Raw genomic sequence first — 12,072 nt, forward strand, 5'->3', positions numbered from 1 at the left:
TTTTTTTTTTTTTTTTTGAGACGGAGTCTTGCTCTGTCACCCGGGCTGGAGTGCAGTGGCCGGATCTCAGCTCACTGCAAGCTCCGCCTCCCGGGTTTTACGCCATTCTCCTGCCTCAGCCTCTGGAGTAGCTGGGACTACAGGCGCCCGCCACCTCTCCCAGCTAGGTTTTTTTTTTTTGTATTTTTAGTAGAGACGGGATTTCACCGTGTTAGCCAGGATGGTCTCGATCTCCTGACCTCGTGATCCACCCGTCTCGGCCTCCCAAAGTGCTGGGATTACAGGCTTGAGCCACCGTTCCCGGCCAAGGGGATAGTTTTCTTCATCATCCAAAAAAAGCAGCTCATCTACCTTCAATTTTTTTTTTGGCTCTGCTCAGAGCTGGCTCAGGCACCTGGGTACTGGACCTTTTGGTACCCACTTTTTCAGGGCATTAACTGAGGCACCGTAAGATGCAACTTTCTAGAACCCTGCTGAAAGGCCCCAGGGTTTAGTTGCCCCTAGGCAACCAGCCTTGTCTGGTTCCCTCTTCCCACAGGGTCAGTGCTCACAGCACTGCGAGGCAAGGTCAGGAGCAGAGGTGATGTGAAAGTGTCTTGCTCTCTCCACCTTTGGGCCCATCTGCCTGGGTCCAGCTACTCTGTGTCGTTGGCTCCAGGGACCAGCGCATCAGCCAGGATGTGGAGCGATTCTGCCGGCAGCTCAGCAGCATGGCCAGCAAGCTGATCGTCTCCCCGTTCACCCTCGTCTACTATACTTACCAGTGCTTCCAAAGGTGAAGCCTCCCTCCTCCCCAGCCTGGTGTTTCCCCAGAGGGTCCTCAGCAATCCCAGGTCAAGGTCCAAGAGAAGCTTATTTTCCTTCTCTCCCACCTAAACCTTAGGGAGTCTTCCCATCCCATGTGCTCAGGCCCCTGCCCTTCCTTTGGCCCTGTGTTGTTGCAGTGTCACAGGTATCCTGGCTGTGACAGCTCATGCCAGATGCCCCCACATAGGAGCAGACGGCCCACTGGGCTACTCAGATGGAACAGGGGCTACCCGAAAGGGGACAGGAGTAAGGGCTGAGGCCTGTGGGGATAGGTGGCACCCCACACCCTCTCTCCCTCTCCCTGTATTTCAGCACAGGCTGGCTCGGGCCTGTGAGCATCTTCGGGTATTTCATCCTGGGGACCGTGGTGAACAAAACTTTGATGGGCCCCATTGTGACGAAGCTGATGCATCAGGAGAAGCTGGAGGGAGATTTTAGGTGTGTCCCCCTCACTTGAGGTTTCTGGGCTGGGGCATAATGGTTAAAGAAGGGGATGTGGAGTAAGACTGCCTAAGTTCAAATCCTAGCTGTGCCAGTTGCTAGCTGTGTGATCTTGGAGAGGTCTTTAACCTCTCCAGGCTTCAATGTTCTTGTCTCTAAAGTGGAAATGGTACCGTTGCCTACCAAGAGGATTGGGAGGATTAATGAGATCATACCTGAGAAGGACTGAGAACTGTGTCTGGCTTGCCATCACCATCATCATTGTCATCTCTTAGCCTTCTCACTGCCCTGGCGTAACCACCCTGTCTTGTATCAGTTGGGTGTAGCAGCCGATGGATCCAGCGCCTACCCTGTGCTTCTTGTCCCCCTCCTTCAGGCCAGGCCCTGGGAGAAGGAGATGCTGTGAGCAGGAATACCCCCGTCCTCTCTGCAGAAAGCTGAGGGGCAGCCCTGTCTCTGCAGAGCTCCTGCCACACCACCTAGCCCCGGGGTTTTCTACCCAGTAACAGTCCAGGAAAGGGTCAGACTGAGGCAGCCACAGTTTTCAGGCAGAGCCGGGCTCCACTTTGCAGGGGGGGTCTTCTTGATCCAGGACTCCAACAGGAGTGGGGCCAGTACTCCCTGTGGTCAGCACACATTTCCCTTTGGTCCACCCAGGTTCAAGCACATGCAGATTCGGGTGAATGCAGAGCCTGCCGCTTTCTACAGGTGAGTCTGGAGAGATGGTTCCCCTTCTGCCTTGCCAGAGCTGAGAGTGGAGAAGGAAAGATGAATCCTACAACTCTCCCACCACCACCGAGTTCAGGGGCTGAGTGTTGTCACACTTGGCTGTGACCCTCTCCCTCTACCTCCCCTGCCCTTGTCTGCCTTGTCCTTAGGTACAGGGGTTTGCTTCTAAAGCTGGTGGTTCCTTATTGTGGCCAGCTTTAGTCTTAGTGGCCTAGCGTAGGGCCTGAAATTGTCAAATGAATGAATGCCTCGTCCTCTTGCTGGTAACTAAGACATCCCTCTGCCTCTGCTCTTCTGTCTGTTAAGAAGCTTTCTTGCCAGTGCCTGAGGTCCAGGCCTGATCCTTTGTCTCTGTAGTGTGGGATGGAACGGGAGCTTCTCAGAAAACCAGGAGACCTCCTCACAATGCTGTCTCATGGAGCCAAGCGTCTGGTCTCCTGACGGCAGTAGCAGGAGCAGCAGCGGCATGAAATCCCATCTCTTCCCTCTGGGGCCAGCGCCAGTCCCTGTGCTCTGCCTTATGTGAGGCCTCTGAAATCAGCATTAGGATTGATAGTGTAGGCGGAGGTTTGCGGAGGTTTGCGTTTAAGTGGAAGCTACTGCTTGGCTCACCTGTAGTTGGGGTGGATCTGATAGCCCTGGGACCTTTGCTCCTTAGTCTCTGCTGCAGTTTGCAACCTCTACCACTTGAGGGCACCAAGAATACTGGGAATCTGCACTGGGGTGGGATTGTGAGGTGGGCAGGGCTGGGTGTGTAAAAAAATTGCTTTTGGAGGCTGGGCATGGTGGCTCACGCCTATAATCCCAGCGCTTTGGGAGGCTGAGGCAGGTGATTGCCTGAGGTGAAGAGTTCGAGACCAGCCTGGCCAACATACTGAAACCCTGTCTCTACTAAAAATACAAAAAGTTAGCTGGGCGTGGTGGTGGGCACCTGTATTCCCAGCTACTTGGGAGGCTGAGGCAGGAGAATCGCTTGAACCCGGGAGGTGGAGGTTGCAGTAAGCGGAGGTCCTGCCATTGCACTCCAGCCTGGGTGACAGAGCAAGACTCCATCCCCCCCAAAAAAAAATAAAGGAAAAGTTCTTTTGGATTCTGTAACCTCTGCTCATGAAGCTCTGGGGAATGCAGGTTAGTTCTTAGAGTTCCAGATGAGTTCTTCTGTGGCCTCTGTGCAAAATCTGAAATGCCCCCTCTCTCCTCCCTCCGCCTTTTCTGCCTTAGCGGATTTCTTCCCATCCTTGAAACCCCGGATCACCTCCTCTGGAGAGCCTTCCCAGACTCCCTTAATGGCTAAGCCTATCTGCTGCCATGGCCCTGAGGGCACACTTAGTACTCCTGATTCCAAATGATTTCTCATCTCTTTATTGCACTAGCTAACTAGTGCACTGCCTGGTACACCTAGTGACTGCTTTGTGTATGTTTATTTAACAATAGTTTTTATTTATTGAGGGCTCCTTATATTTATTGAGGGCTTGGCACTTTATATTTAGAAACTTTTAATTTTCACTCTAACTTATTACATAGGTATTAGTGGCTCCATTTTATAGATGAAAAAACTGAGGCTTGGAGCCTTAAGTAGCCTGCCTGTGTCACCCAGCTAGTAACTGGGTGAGGATTAGAGCCAGGATTTGAACCAGGTCTGCCCAACTCTAGAGTTTCTGTTCTTCACACAGACAATACTATAAGGCATGACTGAAGCTGTGAATGGGTGCTAGTGGTAGACAGAGCTTGAAACCAAGATCATTTGGATGGCCTTGGTTTCTAAAGAAGGGTGTGATATGGGACAGGGGGCCCCCCAACCTGGCAGAACCTCTTCAGCCCTGTGGACATCCCAGCCTTTCCTTGTCAGAGCTGGGCATGTGGAGCACATGAGGACAGACCGCAGGCTGCAGAGACTCCTTCAGACCCAGAGGGAGCTGATGTCCAAGGAGCTCTGGCTGTACAGTAGGCGAGGGGGCCCAGGGAAGTGGGAACCATGGGGTTGGACTGGTCTGCTTCCCTTCCCACACCTCTCTGCCTCCTGTCTGCAAGGATAAATATGCTGTGATGAAGGAATTCACCGGGGGCCGGGGGCTGTTGCCTTACTGTGAGTATCCTCAGGAGAATGAGGATCCAGGGAAGGCACGTGGCCCTATTTGGCATGCTGCTCCCCGTTTTAGGGTTGTGTCCCCTGCAGGGCATGTGGATGGTTCCTGGGTGTCTCACACATCTGTCTTCTACAGTCGGCATCAACACCTTTGACTATCTGGGCAGCATCCTGAGTTACGTTGTCATCGCAATCCCCATTTTCAGCGGGGTCTATGGAGACCTGAGTCCTGCAGAGCTTAGCACCCTGGTCAGCAAGGTGAGACTCCCTTTTGGTGACCCCTCATGCTCTCCCCCTCCGTCCTTTGGCCCAGTGCCTGTGGGCTGGAGTCGAGACCTGCTTGACCACTCCCCATCCTGTCCAGAATGCCTTTGTGTGCATCTACCTCATCAGCTGCTTCACCCAGCTCATCGACCTGTCCACGACGCTCTCGGATGTGGCTGGCTACACGCACAGGTGAGACTGGGTCCCACCCCTCTGGCTCCTGAGCAAAGTGTGTACTGCTGGAAGGAGTGGCTGAGTGAAAAAAGGAACAGAGACATACCATGTACTCGTGGGTGTGAGATAGGAAAAGGAATTCGCCTTCACCTGGCCCCCAGACCCTGCCTCAGATTTTCTTCTCTTGCTCAGGATTGGGCAGCTTCAGGAGACGCTGCTGGACATGTCCCTGAAGTCGCAGGACTGTGAGATCCTAGGCGAGAGCGAGTGGGGCTTGGACAAGTGAGTAGTGGGCTGGCAGAGCAGTAGTTGAGGCTGCAGGCTCTGGCATCACGTGGCTTGGGTTACCCTGGAGCCCTGCCCTTTCCCAGTGGGCAGCAGAGTTGTGAGGAGTAGATGGAAATGGAATGCCAGGCACATGTAAGTTCACAGTCGATGTTGCTATTCCGGCATCTGTTCTGTTAATTTACACCATTCCCCCCCGGCCAGTGGAAGCAAAGTACACACACCTTCTGCCTGAGATAACTGGAATCTGCAGTGTCCTCCTCTTCCTGTGCTTCCCCCTCCCACTGAGTCCTTTTCCTGCCCCTTTCCTTGGGGCATATCTGTCTTCGTTCTCCCACCTCACTTAGCCCCAGAGATGTCTGTATTCGTGTATCTGTGTGGATCTGTAATGTTTCTGTGCATTCAGGATTTGTTTGCTCTCCACACCTTCCTTGGGCAGATTACCTAACTGTTCTGTTTCTTCATGTCTGAAAAGGAGGTCATAATGGAACCTTCCTTCACTTGTTGTAAGGATTAGATATCATCATCCGTGGAAAGTGCTTGGACAGTGGCCACATCATAAGCTTTCAAAAATCAATCTGAATTCCAGGGCCTACACTCAACTTGCTTTTCTTAGGAGTTAATGCCTTAACTGTTGCTTCTGTTCCAAATGAAAGCTTCATGCAACCATGAGTTCAGAGGCTAGGCATAAAGGAGGGTCTGTAGGAAACTGGAATTGCTGTTCTGTGGGTTGCCAGGCATCCATGCAGAGCCTGAAACTCCAGAACCGTTTAGCTTTAACCACTCCCATTCTTGTTATTAGTACTCTGGTCATACTGTGACACCATGAAGACCCACCAGCATTAGAGTTAGATGAATACCGCTCTGTGACCTGGGCAGTTACTTAGCCACCTGACCCTTAGTGTCCTCATCTGTGATGATATTTGAGATTCATGGGTGTTAGACTGATTAAGATCAGTCCCATAAGGGGCTTTGTCCAGCCAGGCACAGAGTAGAAGTTCCACCCCTACCCCTGTATTAATGTGCTCAGGCTGCTGTGACAGAATACCACAAGCCGGGTAGCTTAAACACTAGAAATTAGTTTTTTCACAATTCCGGATGCTTAAGCGTCCACGATCAAGTTGTCAGCAGGGTTGGTTTCTTCTGAGGCCACTCCTTGGCTTGTAGATGGCCACCTTGTTGCTGTGTCCTCATGTGGCCTTTCCTCTGTATATGCATGCCCCTGCCACCTCTGTCTTCAAAGGACACCAGTCATAGTGGATTAGGGTCCCGCCCCAACAACTTCATGTTAACATCATCTCTTTTTTTTTTTTTTTTTTTTTTTTGAGACAGAGTCTAGCTCTGTAGCCCAGGCTAGAGTGCAGTGGCGGGATCTCAGCTCACTGCAAGCTCCGCCTCCCAGGTTTACGCCATTCTCCTGCCTCAGCCTCCCAAGTAGCTGGGACTACAGGCGCCCGCCACCTCGCCCGGCTAGTTTTTTGTATTTTTATTAGAGACGGGGTTTCACCGTGTTAGCCAGGATGTTCTCGATCTCCTGACCTCATGATCCACCCATCTCGGCCTCCCAAAGTGCTGGGATTACAGGCTTGAGCCACCGCGCCCGGCCAACATCATCTCTTTAAAGACCCTGCCTTCAGCTGGGCACAGAAGCTTCCACCTATAATCCCACCACTTTGGGAGGCTGAGGTGGGCGGATCACCTGAGGTCACAAGTTCAAGACCAGACTGGCCAACATAGCGAAACCCTGTGTCTACTAAAAATATGGACGCAGTGGTGGGCACCTGCAATCCAGCTACTGAGGAAGCTGGGACAGGAAAATCATTTGAACCGAGGAGGCGAAGGTTGCAGTGAGCCAAGATTGCACCACTGCACTCAAGCCTGGGTGACAAGAGCAAGAGTTTCTCTCAAAAAAAAAAGAAAAGACCCTGCCTCCAAATGCGGTTACATTCTGAGGCACTGGGGGCTGGGACTTCAGCATGTGATTTTGGGAGGATGCAAGTCAGCCCATAACAATCCACAGGTGGTGGTTCCCAGGAGCAGTGCCTCCCCCACAGCAATACTGACCCTGTCCATCTTCCTCACGCCCCGTGTCTTCTCTGACACAGAGCCTCAGGGTGGCCAGCGGCAGAGCCAGCGGACACAGCGTTTCTCCTTGAGCAGGTCTCCATCTCTGCCCCTTCCTCTGACAAACCCCTAATCAAGGATCTGAGCCTAAAGATCTCCGAGGGACAGAGCCTGCTCATCACAGGCAACACGGGCACTGGCAAGACCTCCTTGCTCCGGGTTCTGGGTGGCCTCTGGACAAGTACACGGGGTGAGAGCCAGGCCCTCCGTGCCTCTGACCCAGCCTGGGCCCTAGGGGTGGAGTGAGGGCGGGGACAGTGTAGTAGAATCCATTCTTTTCTGTTGGGGAACGAGGAAGAGAGGAGACAGGCAGTTGCCTCTTCTGGGAGATCTCACAATGAAGGTTTCTGTGGGCTCTGCAGGCTCAGTGCAGATGCTGACGGACTTTGGGCCCCATGGGGTGCTATTCCTGCCACAAAAGCCATTCTTCACTGACGGGACCCTTCGGGAGCAGGTCAGCCTAGTTCAGGGGGCCCACTCCTCCCTCCTCAGCCCCACCCGTCCACAGCTGGGACCTTTGGCACTGTGACAGGTCTCAGGCCCTAGAGTCAGGGCAAAAGGTGAGGTAGTAAAGTGGCCCGGGCCTGGGACCTGCTGGCTCTAAGAACCTTGTATTCACATCCATGGATTGGGCCCACTACTCAGAGCAGCTCCTGAGGCAGGTAAATGGGGCAAGGACTCACGCCAGATATCCCACGCATAAACACCCGAGGTGGGTTTGTGGGGTCCCTGCCCTCAGGAGGCTGTTCGACTCTTCCCACTAAACACACTTCTGAAGGTTATAGGGACCTTGCCCTGCTGTCTGCGGGTCAGAGCCTCTCCCATCTGACCCAGGCCAGGCATTCCCACCTCTCCTCCTTGGGAGGTTCCAGTGGGTTCTGGAGGGAGGGTGGGCTGTGTGCAGCTCCATCTCTTGCTCGCCCTCCTCCTAGGCTGGTGTGGTTTTTTTCTTTTCTCAGGTGATATATCCCCTGAAGGAGGTCTACCCCGACTCAGGTGAGCTGGTCCTCCTTAGGTCATGTCCTCTCCTTCTGTCGCGGTTGTCCCTGCTCTACCTGACTGTGGCCTCACCTGTGCCCTTTGGGAGAGGCCCCAGCAAGGCCACTGATTCAAGAAAGAGGGACTCCTCTCCTCTTCCTTTGACTGTTCTGGGGTCTGCACCCAGATCTCACCTCATTCTGCCTTTCCATCCTTAAGGAGAGATGCCCATTGGGACAAGGGAAGTGATGCCTTCCTTCACCCACCCCTTCCCTTACCCAGGGCTGCAACCTGTGACTTCAGAGGCTTCACCCAGCATTCTGGGGCCCCCACCCCTGCCATGATCCATGATGTACCCTGTCTATTCTTTTTTTTTATTTTTTGAGATGCAGTTTCACTCTATCACCCAGACTGGAGTGCAGTGGTGTGATCTCAGCTCACTGCAACCTCCCGGGTTCAAGCAATTCTCCTGCCTCAGCCTCTTAAGTAGCTGGGACTACAGGTGCATGCCACCACGCCTGCCTAATTTTTGTATATTTAATAGAGACAGGGTTTCACCATGTTGGCCAGGGTGGTCTCCATCTCCTGACCTTGTGATCCACCCGCCTCGGCCTTCCAAAGTGCTGGGATTACAGGCCTGAGCCACTGTGCCCAGCCTTGCCCTGTCTGTTTTGACCAGCCAGGAGGCTCTGGCTTTTTACAGACGGCTTCTCTGTTGTGCAGGTTCTGCTGATGATGAGAGGATCTTGAGGTTCTTGGAATTGGCAGGCCTGGTAAGTGGGGGCAGGGACCCTCAGGACCCAAGCCCACCTGGGAGCACCAGCTACAGGTAGGCAGGTGCTGGCCCTGCTGTGCCTGGGCCCAGGACTGGAAGTCTGAACCTGGGGTGGAGAATGGGAGTATCAATTGACTGTGTGTGCTATTGGCCAGGTTTAGGCAGGAAGCAGGTAGTGCTCTCACTGGAGAATTTTAAAACAAGAATAGGACTGACAAAGGCAGTTTGCTTTTTTGTTATCACCATACTCCAGCAAGTCTAAACAGTGTCATTGGTAGAATATTCGTCTCTGGCTAGGGCAGACTGTCCCACAGCCTCCCACGTTGGTATGCCACTGGGGCATATATTTGTCTTAGAGATGTGTGTGTGTGCGCGCTGGGGAGTGAGGGAGGTTCCCCATGATGGCAGGTAGCAGGGCTGGCCATTTCATGGACATCGTGCCCTCTGGGTCTGTTACAGTCCAACTTGGTGGCAAGGACAGAGGGTCTGGACCAGCAGGTGGACTGGAACTGGTAAGAACAGAGCTTGGGAGCTTCAGAGATAGCGCCACCATAAAGACCATTGGTTTCAGGGTCCCTGTCAAGGAATGGAACGGCTTCTGACCCCAAAGTCCAGATGTTTGGCTGGTCAATCGGGTGCAAGTTTATGTCCTTGGGAACAGAGTTCTGCCTCACTCTGTGAGGGCTGTAGGCCTATGGTTGAAAGGGGAGGGGCTTCTATCTCCTGGGGCTCACCTCTGTACAGAGAAACGTCTTCCCACCCAGACCGTTCTAGGTAAAAGCTAAGCTATATCCTTCCTCCTCCAGCAGTCCTCTCCCCTCCCTTTCCTCAGGTATGATGTTCTGTCCCCAGGGGAGATGCAACGGCTCTCCTTTGCCCGACTCTTCTACCTGCAACCGAAGTACGCAGGTGAGGTCTGCCTTGTGGCTGCACATGCCATGTGTTGTCTGCACTCACGGGTGTAGCAGCATGTGTTCACAGGCACCCAGGCACATCTGTGCATGACTGGGCTTCTCCGAGTTCCCTGCTGGAGAGGACAGCAGGCCCTGCCTGTGTAAACAGTGCTTGGCATCTTCGGAGTAACACTGAATATGCTGTACTGCCTGCTCATAAGCTTTCTTTTCTTTTTTTTTTTTTTTGAGACAGAGTCTCACTCTGTCACCCAGGCTGGAGTACAGTGGCACAGTCATGGCTCAGTGCAGCCTGGGAATCCCAGGCTTGAGTGATCCTCCCACCTCAGCCTCCTGAGCAGCCGGGACTACAGGCATGTGCCACCACACCCTGCTAATTTTTTTATTTTTATTTTTGTAGAGACAGGGTCATGCTATGTTTTCCAGGCTGGTCTAGAGCTCCTAGACTCAGGCCATCCTCCCACATTGGCCTCCCAAAGTGCTGGGATTACAGGCATGAACCACCATGCCCAGCTCATAAGCTTTTTGCCTGGCAGCAGCTGGAGCCAAGAGCCAACCTTGAAGGGTTGTAATTTTATGCTCCTCTGGCTCCACCATCAAATGAATGTGCACCCATCCTCCTCTCCTGCCAAGCTGTGCCTGGCAGGGGGATGGGTGTGGACTTTTCCAAAGACTGACATTCTTGCAGGGGCTGGGACTCCCTGGATTGAATGGTCCCAGGAAGTGGCTGGTGCTTATCGGTAGAAGCTGAGAGATTTCATGCAGCTGCTCACAGGCGATTCCCTCACAGAGTCTGGCCCTCTGCTCCTCTGACCCATCCTTCTCCCTGAGGCAGGGCTTCTGGAAGCCAGAGCAGCTTTCAGCCTCCCCTGGGTCCCAGCTGGGGTTGAGTGTGGGTGGGAGGAGAGGCAGCGGCAGCAGAGGGCAGGGCTTTGATCTCTTCCTCCATGCTCTGCCCTCAGTGCTTGATGAAGCCACCAGTGCCCTGACAGAGGAGGTGGAGAATGAGCTCTATCGGATCGGCCAGCAGCTGGGGATGACGTTCATCAGTGTGGGACATCGGCAGAGCCTTGAGAAGGTACCTGTGCTCACAAGGATGGCCTAAGGAGGAGAGAGGACCCAAAGGCTGAGCCTGGCCAGAGCCAGAGGCCCCTCAAAACAGGGAGTAGCAGTAGCAGAGAGAACTGAGTGGCCTCCTGTGCCGGTGGCCAGGGCAACCTGATCTCTGTGTGGTGGTGGTCTCTTGTAGTTTCATTCCTTCGTTCTGAAACTCTGTGGAGGAGGAAGATGGGAGCTGATGAGAATCAAAGTGGAATGAAGTTCCAGCTTTTAGAAGGAGAGCCACACTCTGGAGGGTCGGCAGCCCTCAGGAGCGACCAGGAGGACTGGCGGGGAAGATCGAGCTCAGGTTCGCCACACAGGTCCGTGCAGGAGCCCTGGCGGTGTTGGTCTGAGCCCAGGTCTGGGTTTCTGTGGGGGACACTGAGTCTCCCAGTGTTCAGTCTCCCAGGACTCTGCTGCCTCAGCCAGCGCCTCCATATGCTTGAAGTGTTGATTACCTACAAATGATTTCAGATCGTGTTTGCTAAAGAGAAATCTGGAAGTGTGAGATCTATAAGAAATGACAGGTCAGGGTGGAAAGAGATCTCTTGGAGTCAAGAGATCTGGAAATCTTTTAATCAGTTATATTGTGCAGCAATAGATTTTTAACTTTAATTAACTGACCTTTAAGTTTTTTAAATAAGTTTTTTACAAAGAAAAGTTAAACATTAAAAAGAGTTACAGCTTTCTGTCTTCTCTATCATGGAATGATCTTTTTTATTGAATCTCCAGACTTGTATTTGAGAGTTTGGTGGGAAGGGAAGCATGCTCTGCTGTTGCCCAGGGTTTTTCACTTCTCCCTACATCTCCCTTTCCATTTATCAGTGTTGTGTGGTTAGAACCTGAACCACTAACCTCTAGGGACCTTTGGTCTGTCCTATTTTAACCCAAATGAAAGTAAATCCCTTTCCCCTTAGCCAAAATAAGGTTGGGGTTTTTTTTTTTTAAATAGTCTATATTGGGGAAAAACAACAACAAATTAAACAGACAAAACCCAGAAAGCAGGAAGCATGAGGTGGAGTTACTGTGCCCAAAGTCCTCACTCAGACCAGTGCCCCTCCAATTCAGTTGTCTACGTATTACCTCCCTCACTTTCATGATGTTTGCCAGGCTTCTGTACTTCTTGTACTTGAGTTACTTACTTTTTGTTTGTTGGTTGGTTTGTTTTGAGACGGAGTCTTGCTCTGTCACCCAGGCTGGAGTGCAGTGGCATGATCTCGGCTCACTACAAGCTCCACCTCCCGGGTTCATGCCATTCTCCTGGCTCAGTCTCCTGAGTAGCTGGGACTACAGGCGCCCGCCACCATGCAATTTTTTGTATTTTTAGTAGAGACGGGGTTTCACCGTGTTAGCCAGGATGGTTTTGATCTCCTGACCTCGTGATCCGTCCACCTCAG

General features: G+C 52.6%; 1 protein-coding gene across 15 annotated transcripts in view; it reads left to right on the top strand.

Moving 5' to 3' along the window:
- Positions 1–11,378, top strand: part of ABCD4 (ATP binding cassette subfamily D member 4) — a 20,889-nt gene extending 9,511 nt beyond the window's left edge. For 2 of the 15 annotated variants that reach the window (XM_023183811.2, XM_023183861.2), the window contains 16 exons: positions 539–567; positions 659–775; positions 1,120–1,245; positions 1,906–1,956; positions 3,827–3,921; positions 4,200–4,321; positions 4,428–4,519; positions 4,694–4,783; positions 6,892–7,100; positions 7,273–7,364; positions 7,870–7,906; positions 8,612–8,661; positions 9,123–9,175; positions 9,496–9,572; positions 10,537–10,652; positions 10,824–11,378. In XM_023183811.2, the coding sequence (XP_023039579.1) occupies positions 539–567; positions 659–775; positions 1,120–1,245; positions 1,906–1,956; positions 3,827–3,921; positions 4,200–4,321; positions 4,428–4,519; positions 4,694–4,783; positions 6,892–7,100; positions 7,273–7,364; positions 7,870–7,906; positions 8,612–8,661; positions 9,123–9,175; positions 9,496–9,572; positions 10,537–10,652; positions 10,824–10,892 (1,425 nt within the window). In that variant the 3' untranslated portion in view covers positions 10,893–11,378. Of the gene's footprint in view, positions 1–538; positions 568–658; positions 776–1,119; positions 1,246–1,905; positions 1,957–3,812; positions 3,922–4,199; positions 4,322–4,427; positions 4,520–4,693; positions 4,784–6,891; positions 7,101–7,272; positions 7,365–7,869; positions 7,907–8,611; positions 8,662–9,122; positions 9,176–9,495; positions 9,573–10,536; positions 10,653–10,823 lie in introns of those variants that run through there. The other 13 variants (XM_023183794.2, XM_023183853.2, XM_023183868.2 and 10 more) reach the window with 10 other exon arrangements.
- Positions 11,379–12,072: the final 694 nt, after the last annotated feature.

Source organism: Piliocolobus tephrosceles, chromosome 6 (assembly GCF_002776525.5).
Source record: "Piliocolobus tephrosceles isolate RC106 chromosome 6, ASM277652v3, whole genome shotgun sequence".
NCBI lineage: Eukaryota > Metazoa > Chordata > Mammalia > Primates > Cercopithecidae > Piliocolobus > Piliocolobus tephrosceles.